The sequence below is a fragment of the Erinaceus europaeus genome, chromosome 11 (genome assembly GCF_950295315.1).
Source record: "Erinaceus europaeus chromosome 11, mEriEur2.1, whole genome shotgun sequence".
NCBI lineage: Eukaryota > Metazoa > Chordata > Mammalia > Eulipotyphla > Erinaceidae > Erinaceus > Erinaceus europaeus.
The window spans coordinates 54,208,021-54,221,582 of NC_080172.1; the positions used below are offsets into that span (position 1 = coordinate 54,208,021).

The 13,562-nt window shown below is 43.9% G+C and overlaps 1 protein-coding gene across 3 annotated transcripts in view; it reads right to left on the reverse strand.

Annotated features, from left to right (window-relative positions):
* The window catches only part of PRUNE1 (prune exopolyphosphatase 1), a 42,147-nt gene that overhangs the window by 12,195 nt on the left and 16,390 nt on the right, over positions 1-13,562 (reverse strand). For all 3 annotated transcript variants that reach the window (XM_016191897.2, XM_016191896.2, XM_060201723.1), the window contains 3 exons: positions 7,448-7,632; positions 4,721-4,879; positions 2,297-2,391 (listed from right to left, as the gene is read on the reverse strand). In XM_016191897.2, the coding sequence (XP_016047383.1) occupies positions 2,297-2,391; positions 4,721-4,879; positions 7,448-7,632 (439 nt within the window). The remainder of the gene's footprint in view (positions 1-2,296; positions 2,392-4,720; positions 4,880-7,447; positions 7,633-13,562) is intronic.

The following is a 13,562-nucleotide window of genomic DNA, read 5'->3' on the forward strand; positions in this document are numbered from 1 at the left end:
GGGGCAAGGGTAGAGATCCAGGCTCTGGGGGTGCTGACAGAGCAACCAGAGGAAAAGGGACAGTAAGTAAGGAAATCATAAACCTTTGTTTCAGTGTGTCAAGTGCTATAAAGAAGACAAAAAGAATGACTTCACCAACCTCCCCACAGCCCTATCCTATCAGGCAAAGATAGAAAGAGACTGGGGGTATGGATTGATCTGCTAATGTCCATGTTCAATGGAGAAGCAATTACAGAAGGCAGACCTTCTACCTTTTGCACCCCATAAAGAATTCTGGTCCGGGGGGGCTGGGCGGTGGCACACCCAGTTAAGCACACATGGTACTAAGTGCAAGGACCCGTGCAAGAATCCGGGTTCAAGCCCCTGGCTTCCCACCTGCAGGGGGGATGCTTGACAAGTGGCAAAGCTGGTCTGTAGGTGTCTATCTTTCTCTCTCCCTATCATTCCCTTCCTTCACAATTTCTGTCTTATCCAATAAAATGGAAAAAATGGCTGCTAAGAGCAATATATTTATAGTAAAGGTATAGAGCCCCAACAATAACCCTGGAGGCAAAAAAAAAAAAATTGGCCCATATTTCCAGAGAGATAAAGAATAGGGAACCTTCTTTTTTTGTTTTTTTAAAGTTTTTTTCTTTTTTTTTAATATTTATTTTATTTATTTATTCCCTTTTGTTGCCCTTGTTGTTCTATTGTTGTAGTTATTATTGTTGTTGTCGTTGTTGGATAGGACAGAGAGAAATGGAGAGAGGAGGGGAAGACAGAGAGGAGGAGAGAAAGATAGACACCTGCAGACCTGCTTCACCGCCTGTGAAGCGACTCCCCTGCAGGTGGGGAGCCGGGGTTCGAACCGGGATCCTCATGCCGGTCCTTGTGCTTTGCGCCACCTGCGCTTAACCCGCTGCGCTATAGCCCGACTCCCTAGGGAACCTTCTAATGGAGGGGATGGGACATGGAACTTTGGTGGTGGGAATTGTATGGAATTGTACCCTCTTATCTTACAATCTGTTGATCATTATTAAGTCACTAGTAAAAATAAAATGTTAAAAAAAATAAAAGTATGAGGTCCTGGATTAACCCTCAGCATCATACTATAAACTACAAAACCAAAATTTTAAATTCAGGTTTATCAGATCTCTAGATTCCACTGTGGAATCTAGAGACCTGATACACATGTACTTGAAAAAGAAAAAAGAAGCAGCAGCAGCAAGCAAACTGTTTCTAAGACTTATGATAACTATAATGGTTATCTTTGGGAGGTGGGAGGGTCAGGATACAGAACTCTGGTGGTGGGTATGGTGTAATCTCATAATCCTGTAACTTATGATAAATCACAAATAAAAAATTAAATAGAATTTTATCTTGATAAAAAAAAAGATAGTTGCGAGAGACATTTAGCACAAAGGATATTATGCAGAACAGGCAGAAAAATGTGTGCGTGTGGTCCTAGAGTCTCATAGATGTGTGATTCCTCTGTTCCTGGGCTGTGTTTTCTCTCTCTTTTAAGATGGAGAATATTAGGATATTAGGAGATAGCTCATCTAGTATGGCACACTTTAAAAAAATATTTATTTATTTATCCCCTTTTGTTGCCCTTGTTTTATTGTTGTACTTATTATTGTCGTCGTTATTGATGTCATTGTTGTTGGATAGGACAGAGAGAAATGGAGAGAGGAGGGGAAGACTGAGAGAAGGAGAGAAAGACAGACACCTGCAGACCTGCTTCACTGCCTGTGAAGGGACTCCCCTGCAGGTGGGGAGTTGGAGGCTCGAACCGGGATCCTTACGCCGGTCCTTGCGCTTTGCACCACGTGCGCTTAACCAGCTGCACTACCACCTGACTCCCACGGCACACATTTTATTGTACTTGAGAAGCTGGGTTTGAGACCCCAGGATCACATGGGAGCACCATACATAACCAGTGCTAGAGAGCAACAGAAAGGGAGAGCTATCACAGCACTGCTCCACCATCCATATGGCTTCCCCTGGTGCTGTGGCGCTCCCATGTAGTGCTTTGCACTTGGTCAGGCATGTGCTGTATGGGGTGAGCTATCTTTTGGACCCAGGGAAAACCTCTAGTGAAGAGACACTGTGCCCCAGGAAGTGACACAGTGGAAACAGTTAAGGGGGCAGTGAAGCCAGCTTGGAGATGGTCACTAAGGTGCAGTGAGCAATGGTAGTGCTGGAGGTACAGTGCAGACAGAAAAGAGTTAGCAAAACATGCATTTTGGAGGCAAGTCACGAGTGAGGGGCAGGGCTGTGCATAATTGAAGGCTCCTCTCCTCCAGCTTGCACTCACCTCCAGGTCCATGTATATTGCACTAATGGCTGCTCTGGTGCCTTGCCTGAAGATGATCTTCTGGTCCTTCCTCAGCATCTGCTCAGTAGTCAGTCCTAGAAAGCAGGTGTGAGAGTGTCCCAGGTCAGGAAGGTGAAGACATGTCTCAGAGGATACATCAAACAGCCTCTCTCTGGAGAAACAGTCAGGGATATGTCCTGTCCTGAGAATGTATATCTGTTAGGGGCGGGTGGTAGTGCATCCAGTTGAGCACATATGTTACAATGAGCAAGGACCCAGGTTCAAGCGCCAAGTCCTCACCTATAGGGGGAAAGCTTTACGAGTGGTGAAGTAGTTGTGTCTCTCTTTTATCTCCCCCTTTCCTCTCAATTTCTCTTTGTCTCTAGCCAGTAAATGCTTTTCTTTCATGTCAGTAGGGGATTTCTGGGCCAGAAATTATGGAAGAGGACAGGCGAAATAGCTTGTTTGGATAGTACACTGATTTGAAATTTGTATGACCCAGGTTCAAGTTCAGCCCCATCACACTGGAGGAAGATCTGGTGCTGTGGCAATTTTTGTTTTTCTTCTCTCTCTCTGACTCTATTAAAAATGTGGAATATGGGAGTAGGGCGGTAGCACAGCGGGTTAAGCGCACGTGGTGCAAAGTGCAAGGACCGGCAGAAGGATCCTGGTTCGAGCCCCCGGCTCCCCACCTGCAGGGGAGTCACTTCACAAGCAGTGAAGCAGGTCTGCAGGTGTCTATCTTTCTCTCCCCCTCCTCTCTGTCCTATCCAACAACGACATCAACAACAACAAAACAAGGGCAACAAAAGGGAATAAATAAATATTAAAAAATAAAGAAATAAATGTGGAATATGCCCGGAATATATACTTTTTTTTGTTCCCTTCCTATACCTTTTGCATAGTCACCTTAGATGTTTTTTTCTGTTTTCCTACAGACCTATGATAATCCAGTAGTTCCTCAGCAATTACATGTGTGTTCACTTATATATTAAGACAGTTACCAGATGGTTTCACTCCTATAGATACGCATGAACTTGAAAACCAAAACAAAAACAAACAAAAAAAATGCAGAAGCAAACTGTTAAGACTTTGTTAAAACTATGGTGGTTATCTTTAGGAGGTGGGAGGGTGGGGATACAGAACTTCAGTGGTAGGTGTGGCACAGAACTATACCTTATAATCTTACAGTCTTGGGAGTCAGGCAGTAGTGCAGAGGGTTAAGCGCAAGGACCGGAGTAAGGATCCTGGTTTGAGCCCCCGGCTCCCCATCTGCAGGGGAGTCCCTTCACAGGTGGTAAAGCAGGTCTTCAGGTGTCTATCTTTCTCTCCCCCTTTCTGTCTTCCCCTCCTCTCACCATTTCTCTCTGTCCTATCCAACAATAACGACATCAGTAACAACAACAACTACAAAAACAACAAAAAGACAATGGCAACAAAAGGGAAAATAAATAAAATTAAAAATATTCTTACAATCTTGTAACCTACCATTAATCACAAGTGAAAAATGAAAAGACATGTAAATATAGTATATAGATATGTATTTACATAATGATGTTCTACATTATACATGTACATATATATTCTTTCTGTTATACTTGGTAGGACAAGACAGAAAGAAATTGAGATGGGAGGAGAGATAGAGAGGGAGAGAGAAAGATAGACACCTGCAGAGCTGTTTCACTGCCTGTGGGTTGGTGCAGGTGGAGAGCCGGGGGCTCAAACTCAGGTACTTGTGCATGGTGGTATGTGTGCCACCGCCAGCCCCCACTTTATAAATATTTATCTATACTCTTGGATAGACTGGAAATTTCTGAGACTCTTTTTGATAGAGACAGCCAGAAATCAAGAAAGGGGTGCTAGGAGGGGAGAGAGACAGAGAGACACCTGCAGCCTTGCTTCACCACTCGCAAAGCTTTCTCCCTGCAGGTGGGGACCGGGGGCTTGAACCTGGGTCCTTGCACATGGTAACGTGCACTCAACCAGGTGCGTCACCACCTGGCCCCTCTCTGAAACTCTTAACATATTTCTTGGGCTGGGGAGAAAGCATAATGGTTATACAAAAGACTTTTATGCCTGAGGCTCTGAGGTCCCAGGTTCAATCCTGAGCTGAGCAGTGCTCTGGTCTTTCTGTGTCTTCTTCTCTCTCTCATTAAAAAGAATAAAGTATATATACACATATAATATTTTTATGTATTTTACTGTAATATATATATATATATATATTTCCCCCTCATTATGCTCTATCAGGACAGAATAATAAGGTAATGATTGGTTAGTTCATGATCAGGATCGTTCTTTCTGATATGAAGCTGAAGTGATGAAGCAGTCTCTGAAACTGTTTGGTGTTCAAGATCATAATAGATGAGGCCTCCTCTCTGCTTTCTCATGGGGAGGGAAAGGCATCAATTTACTACCTCATACCTGAGACATCAAATTTTGCCTTTTGTAGAGAATCGAAGATGTTATTCCTCTTGGGCAAATCTGGGAAGAGAGCCTCCAGTTTCTCCACATACTTCGTGTCCTTTGGGGTGGCCTTCCCAATTTTAGGATCCATGTTGACACAGTCCAAGATGATTGTTCCTGTGGGAAGGGAGATGGCTGAAGTGAAACTCTGTGGCCTCCACAATCACTGAAACGTACTTGACCCTTGACTTTCCCCTCCTGGACACCCTGTTGTGAATGCATGCACACGTTTAACTGGCTTTTTCCCTTGCTCACATCCCTTCCTGGCCTGACCTGAGTTAGACACACATGTATATGAATGTACCTTCAAACCAAATGGACACAATACAGAAAAGACTGTATGGCAGATTCTATGAAAACAAAGGAAACAAGGACTGGGTCCCAAAAGAGACCACCTTAGGCTCCAAAGTCCCAGGTTCATTCCCCCACACCACCATAAGCCAGAGCTGAGCAGTGCTCTAGTTTTTTTTTTTTTTTTTTTTAAAGGCACAGAGAGGAAAGAGCTCAGCTGCTCAGCTAGTGGTGATCAGGACCCACATGTAACAACCCCCGTATCAGAGCAGTGCTGTGCATTTTTTCTCATTCATAGATAGGAATCTCTATCTCTTATGAAATAAAATCATTCTTAAAAAAAAATATAGAGGGCTCCAGCACCACCATAAGCCAGAGTTTAGTAGTCCACTGGTTAAAGTAAAAAAAATAAAAGGGGGGGGGGAGTTGGGCGGTAACACAGTGAACACAAGGACTGGTGTAAGGATCCCAGTTTGAGCCCCCAGCTCCCCACCTGCAGGGGAGTCACTTCACAAACGGTGAAGCAGGACTGCAGGTGTCTTATCTTTCTCTCCCCGTCTTCCCCATCTCTCTCCATTTCTCTCTGTCCTATCTAACAATGATGACATCAATAACAACTACAACAACAAAAAGCAACGAGGGCAACAAAAGAGAAAATAAACAAATATAAAAAATAAAGAGAGGAAAAAAAAGGCAGGGGTTGATAACATAATGGTTATGTTCTAAAGTCCCAGGTTTAAACCCCCCACACCACAATAAGCCAGAGCTGAGCAGTGCACTGGTTAAAGAAAATCAGTAAAGGGCTGACTAAATAGCTCACCTAGACAGGTACCTGCTTTGCCACGTGTGACCCAGGTTCGAATCTCCCATATGCCATATGGAAGCGCTGTGTTATCTCTTTTTTGCCTCCAAGATTATCACTGGGGCTTGGTGCCTGCACTACAAATTCACTGCTCCTAGTGGCCATTTTTTCCATGTTATTAGATAGGACAGAGAGAAATTGAGCGGGGAGGGGAAGGTAGAGAGGGGGAGAGAAAGATAGACACCTGCAGACCTGCTTTGCCATGTGTGAAGCGTCTCCCTGCAGGTAAAAAGCTAGGGCGTACTTTGTGCTCTTAACCAGGTGCACCACTGCCTGGTCTCTGCGTCTCTCTTATCTGAAAAAAGTTGGCCCAAAGAGGTCAAGCTCTAGGGATCACAAACAACAACCAAAAAGCAAGCCCGAGCATCTCAATCCTTGGAGGTTTTGAAACTTCCAGAGAGAGATGACCTCACTGTGGCAGGTCAAATTCCACTGAAGAATTCTGTGGGTCAGGGAGATAGCTTAATGGTTAAGCAAAACATTTCTATGCCTGAAGCTCCCATGTACAGAACCACCATAAACTAGAGGTCAGCAGTGCTCTGGTTAAAATAAAAACAAAAGAATCTTGGAAGAAGATAGTGTCCTCCAACTGGTTCCTTTCTTTACAAATGAGGAAAATGAGAACAAGGAAGGTTAAGATATTTGCTCAAGGGCACATGACTACTTTCTGGGGTATTAGGAACAACTTCCTACTTTTTTGGAAGAAAAAAATTGACTTTTTTTTTTTTGAGAGAAACGAGAGGGGCAGGGAGATGGCTCACCTGGTCTTACTATACGTGAAGCTCTAGGTTTGATCAGATAGATATCATAGGGGACTGGAATGGGGTGACCCATAGGTGACGGGAATGGTACTGCATTGTCTATTTCCCCTTCACTTAAAAAAAAAAAAAAGGGCGGGGGTAGATAGCATAATGTTTATGCAAAGAGACTCTCATACCTGAGGCTCTTAAGTCCCAGGTTCAATCCCCCGTACCACCATAAGCCAGAGCTGGGCAGTGCTCTGGTGTTTCACTCTCTCAAAAATAAATAAAATATTAGGAAAAAAAAAAAGATTACTCAGGGAGGCTGCTCAGCTGTGGCATTATGTATGCACAAGGCACAGTGTTCGTTCCCTAGCTCTGCAAAGCAAAAAGGAAAAACACCCAACAAAGAAAAAACACAAAAAACAGAGCATCTCTCAACTCTGGCAAATGCAGTGCCAACACCAGGGATAAAACCTGGCACCTCAAGCTTGCACAGCCTGTGCTCTGTTGGCAAGCTATTTCCCCAGCCACCTCACTGCCTATGCATTTGCTTAGTCCTCTTTCCTTTAAATGATGCTACTAGGAGGCAGCCTCCAGATCTGCTGTTCTGGGCTTCCTTCTTTCCCCTACCAATTACCCCATGGTCTTTCCCTGGTTTGGTTGGGCTGCTCAGCTTTGAGAAGGCATGGTCGGGTTGGAAGACTGCACTGCCACTCGCTCTGCTCTGCATTGTGGAGAGAGGAACTAGTCAGGTCCCGGCCCCCAAGCCACCTCACCATGCCGCCTCACCATGCAGAAGGGCTGCCGTCTGCCTGTCCAAGATCTCTGGTGCCCCCTGCAGGATTCTCTCCGTTACCAGGGTAGCGCAGGACCCCACCAGCTCAACTGACACAGGGCAGGGAGGGCAGTGTCTCTGCTCGATGGGCCGATGGTCTAGCACCTCTGCTACAGTCTCCTCTAGGGCTGCATCATTTCTGTGTGGTGAAGAGGGTGTGGAGAAAGAAGAGAAAAAAAAAGAAAAAAAGAAAGAAATACAAGTTGGGACGCTCAGACTATTTCTAAGCAATAGTCACCTCACCCATGAAAGAAAATGAAGGTACTTGGCAAGCATTTAAACTTTTGGTCACTTTTTCCTCTGCCTTGCTGCTCTCTAATCCTGCCCCTCCCCCACCCCATTTGTGTTATAACCGAGTCATCTCTAAATAGTGTAGAAGTGGGGTTGGGGAGAGTGCTCAGCTGGTAGAGTGAGCAACTTGCATGCCTGGATTCCTCATTCGATTCCCAGTGCCACACATATAGGCTTCTCTCATATGAATCTGTCTAGAGTATATGAAAAACAAAAGTTTAAAAATCGTATAGCATTCTGAAAGGTGGTCCAATGGATTCAGTGTTTGATTCTCAAGCATGAGGTACCTAGTTTAATTCTTGGCATGGCAGGTTCCCTTCTCTTTCTCTCATGTAAATAAATACATCTTTTTTTTTTTTTTTTTTTTTTAAAGGGTTTTGGGAGTTGGGTGGTAGCACAGCAGGTTTAAGTGCACGTGGTACAAAGTGCAAGGAACAGAGTAAGGATCCCGGTTCGAGCTCCTGGCTCCCCACCTGCAGGGGAGTCGCTTCACAAGCGGTAAAGTAGGCCTGCCAGGTGTCTATCTTTCTCTCCTCCTCTCTGTTTTCCCCTCCTCTCCATTTCTCTCTGTCCTATCCAATAACAACATCATCAATAATAATAATAACTACAACAATAAAACAACAAGGGCAACAAAAGGGAATAAATTAATTTTTTAGCTTTAAAAATATTTTTTTTTATTTTCCCTTTTGTTGTCCTTGTTGTTTAACATTATTGTGGTTATTGATGTCATTGTTGGTTGAACAGGACAGAAGAAATGGAGAAAGGAGGGGAAGACAGAGAGGGGGAGAGAAAGATAAGACACCTGCAGACCTGCTTCACGCCTGTGAAGCGACTCCTCTGTAGGTGGGGAGCCGGGGGCTCAAACCGGGATCCTTACACCAGTCTTTGCGCTTTGCGCCACGTGCGCTTAACCCGCTATGCCACCACCTAACTCCCATAAATAAACATTTTTTAAAAAGTGTTTAAGTGAATTTGGTGATGTGCCTGATACAAATATCTCATCTGCATATTTGTTGTCCTTCCAACTGATACCCAGCATACACATTTCTTCTGTTTCCTCAATCCATTTAAAATCCAGATCATGCAGGTAACCAGATCTGATTGTTTCTCTCCCAATTTCTTCATTAGATTATTTCTATTTTTTGTCTGAGACACACTACCTTCTCCAAAATTCTTTTTTTTTTTTATTTTAACATTTTGATAATCTTTTTATTTGTGGTCTGGGAGGTGGCACAGTGGTAAAGCTTTGGACTCTCAAGCATTCCTGAGTTTGATCCCCGGTAGCACATGTGCCAGAGTGATGTCTGGTTCTTTCTCCTATCTTTCTCATAAATAAATAAAATCTTAGGGGCCGGGCAGTAGTGCAGTGGGTTAAGCGCACGTGGCACAAAGCACAAGAGAGCCCCAGGTGGTTCCCCACCTGCAGGGGAGTCGCTTCACAGGCGGTGAAGCAGGTCTGCAGGTGTCTTTCTCTCCCCGTCTCTCCTCCTCTCTCAATTTCTCTGTCCTATCCAACAACAAGGACAACAATAATAGTAACAATAACACCGATAAACAACAAGGGGAACAATAGGGGGGAAAAATGGTCTCCAGGAGCAGTGGATTTGTAGTGCAGGTACCGAGCCCCAGCAATAACCCTGGAGGCAAAATAAATAAATAAAATCTTTTAAAAAATATTTTTATTATTGAAAAGAGAGAGAAATGGGGGGGAAGACAGAGACAGACCTGTAGTCCTGCTTCACCACTCATGAAGCTTTCCCTTGTAGGTGGGGACCAAGAGCTTGAACCCAAGTCCTTATGCACAGTAATGTGTGCACTTAACTAGGTGCGCAACTGCCTGGCTCCTCTCCCAATTTCTATCCATTTCTTCCTCTCTAACCTCTGCTACTGCCTTATTCTAGGTCCTTAATATTCCTTAGCTGAGCCATTCCAACTCTTCCTTTCTTTTTTTTTTTTTTTAAGAGAGGGGTTGGGGGCAGGCAGTGCTCAGCTCTGGCTTCTTCTTTTTTTTTTTTTTTAATATTTTATTTTTATTTTATTTATTTATTCCCTTTTGTTGCCCTTGTTTTTTATTGTTGTAGTTATTATTGTTGTTTTCATCGTTGTTGGATAGGACAGAGAGAAACGGAGAGAGGAGGGGAAGACAGAGAGGAGGAGAGAAAGATAGACACCTGCAGACCTGCTTCACCGCCTGTGAAGCGACTCCCCTGCAGGTGGGGAGCCGGGGTTCGAACCGGGATCCTTATGCCGGTCCTTGTGCTTTGCGCCACCTGCGCTTAACCCGCTGCACTACAGCCCGACTCCCACCAACTCTTCCTTTCTTAAGACTTGTTTATTTGTTTTATGAAATAAAAGAGATACATGGAGAAAGACCAGAGTAGCCCAGGAAGTGGAACAGTGCCTAGAACATTGCATTTGCAGGGGTTGGGTGGTAGCGCAGTGGGTTAAATGCACATGGTGCAAAGCGCAAGTACCGCCATAAGGATCCCAGTTCGAGCCCCTGGCTCCCCACCTGCAGGGGGTTCGCTTCACAGGTGGTGAAGCAGGTCTGCAGGTGTCTATCTTTCTCTGTCTTCCCCTCATCTCTTCTCTCTGTCCTATCCAACACAAGGACAACAATAGCTACAAAAATAAAACATTTAAAAATATATATTTATTTATTATTAAAGGAGGAAAGGGAGAGAATGAATGGAGATTGAACTCAAGACCTCATGCTCAAGAACTCAATGCTTTATCCAGTGGGCCACCTCCCAGGTCACACTCCAAGTGCTTCTTCCAAAGATCTGCTTCCAGTCTTGGGCCCTCTTAAGGTGTCCTTCACAAATCATTTGAAAAGTGCAAGCATTTGACTGGGGACATAGCTCAACCGGTATAGGAAGGAAGTTGCCAGCCTGAAGCTCCCAGTTTAGTCCTGGGCATCACATGTGCCTGAGCGGTGCTTTGACTTCTGTCTTTCTTTCATGGGAAATACTATCTCATATTAAATAAAGGTAATAAATCTTAAAAAAAAAACCAACACGATTTTATTGTGACCTGGAGTATACATAGGGTTGTTGGAAAAATCATGACACATTTTTGCACAGAAAAAGATAAAAAAATATATATATAGCATGACTTTTCTGGACCAGATATAATGAATAACAACAGTTCTCTACTCTCTGAAAATAAAGTCCAGTCTTTTTGGCAGGCCAACAAGACCTCCATGACCTAAACCCCACTCTCGTCTTATCTTTTCCCTGTCTCACTTCTCCCTCATAGTTTACATTCTAGTCATACCAAACTAATTCCAGCTCCCCATGCCATTTCATGCCTGCCTGCCTTTGCAAGTGTGCACTGCTCTCTCTCTCCTTGGGTGTTTTCTCTCATTACCTTACTTCCCTCTTGCCTGAGCAAATACCAAGTCATCTTTCAAGACTGGAAGCAGGGCTGAAGAGATAGCTCAATAGGTCAGGCACATTCTTTGCTGTGCATGTGGCCTAGGCTCTGGCACCATCGGGGAGCTTCCCATGGCACTGTCTGAATGAGGTGGTGCCCTAGAGCGGTGAAGTGGTGCATAAATGAGGTCCCTGCTCCACACAAAATAAGTGCATAAATAAATAGATGAACACAGTGATATTAAAATTAAGAATGCTTATTAACGCATGACTAGAGAGTTGGATGAATGGCCCCATGCCTCGCTCTGTTGATGGCCAGCTGTACCCAGTGTGCTCAAGGAATAAATATATACACACTAGCATGTGTCTGACTATGTCTACAGAAGTCAGACACATAGCAAGTTCTCACACTTATGAGGCTTTGCTGGCAGCTCTTCCCAGTCCTAAATTAAGATCGAATCATTATACCACATAGATTTGTTAAACAGACACTGTCCAAATATTGCCCAGTGTAGGAAGTAATTTTGCTAACTCTTCAAAATTAGAAAATCAGATTACAACCATTACTGAAGGTCTCAATTACATTTTAAAAACATTTTTGAAATTGTTTATTTTGAATAGAGATGGAGGAATGAAGAGTGAAGAGAGGGAGTGGGGCAGTAGTGCAGTGGGGTAAGTGCTCGTGGCACAAAGAACAAGGACTGGCTCAAAGATCCCGATTTGAGCAGCGGCTTCACAAGTGAAGCAGGTCTGCAGGTGTCTATCTTTCTCTCCCCATCTGTCTTCTCCTCCTCGCTCTACTATCCAACAACAACGACCTCAATAGTAATAACTACAACAATAAAACAGCAAGGGTAACAAAAGGGAATAAATAAATCAATATTTTTTAAAAAGGGAAGAGAAAGGCCTGCAGCATTGCTTCACTACTGTGAAGCTTCCCCTGCAGGTGGGGTCCAGGGGCTTGAACCTGGGTTCTTGTGCCCTGCAGTGTTTGCCCTCAACCAGTGTGTCACCAGCCGACCACTTCAATTACATCTTAAAATAATGATGTCAAAGGCAGATTTAAATGATTTTCTGAATTTTCCTTTAGTTTGATTTCACTGCTTGAGCTCACTATTTTTATTCAGAGAGACAGACTGGGGTGGGGGGAAGACACCACAGCACTGAAGATTCTTCCATTGTCATTCTTTTTTTTTTTAATGTTGATAATTTTCTTTGTTTTTTTGTATCTTTATTTATTTATTGGATAGAGACAGCCAGAAATGGAGAAAGGGGTGATAGAGAGGGAGAGAGACACCTGCAGCCCTGCTCCACCACTCGCAAAGCCGTCCCCCTGCAGGTGGGGACTGGGGGCTTGAACCTGGGTCCTTGTGCACTACAACATGTGTACTCAACCAGGTGTGCCACCACCTGGCCCCTTGTCATTCTTTCTAGGTAGTTCCAGGGCCTGAATCTGGGTAGTGTGAATAGCAATGGAGACAACCCACCTGGTGAGCTATCTCTTTGGCATTATGTTTGTTTCTTTTAGATTTAAAAAGATACACTTTTTTATTTTTAAAATTTTTTATATTTATTTATTCCCTTTTGTTGCCCTTGTTGTTTTATTGCTGTAGTTATTACTGTTGTTATTGATGTAGTTGTTGTATAGGACAGACAGAAATCAAGAGAGGATGGGAAGACAGAGGGGGAAAGAAAGATAAGACACCTGCAGATCTGCTTCACTTGTTAAGCAACCCCCCTACCGATGGGGAGCCGGGAGCTCAAACCGGATACACGTTTTTTATTTGTAGGATAGAAATATAGAGAAACCAAGAGGACAGGGGGAGATGGAGAGGAAGAGAAAAAGAAAAGATGCCTGCAGTACTGCTTCACTGCTCGTGAAGCTTCCCCTCCTACAGGTGGGGACCAGGGGCTTGAACCCAATCCCTGCACATCAACATATGCACTTTACCTGGTGCACCACCATCTGGCCTCAAGATTAATTTTTAAAAACAAAGCGGCCAGAGTCAGCTTTGTCATATGAGATGCCAAGGATCAAACCTGGCCCCTCCAAAATGAAAGTCCTAAGACCTTCAGCTATCTACCCAGCCCATATTCTTTTTTATTTATTTATTTTTATTATTTCTTACCAGAGCACTGATCAGCTCTGTCTTATGGTGGTGCAGGGGATTGAACCTAGGACTTTGGAACCTCAGACATGAGAATCTCTTTGTCTAACCATTATACTATCTACCCCTGCCCCCAGCCTGTACTCTCCATGTTTCTCCTTCTAATGCCGGCATTACAGCAGAACTGATGATGTTTATTCTCTACAGTAGATGTATCCCATCAATTATAATTAGCCTGTGAGATCCCTGAAAGCAAGCATGTTTTCTCTTTCAGTTCCTTCCAACGAAGCTCA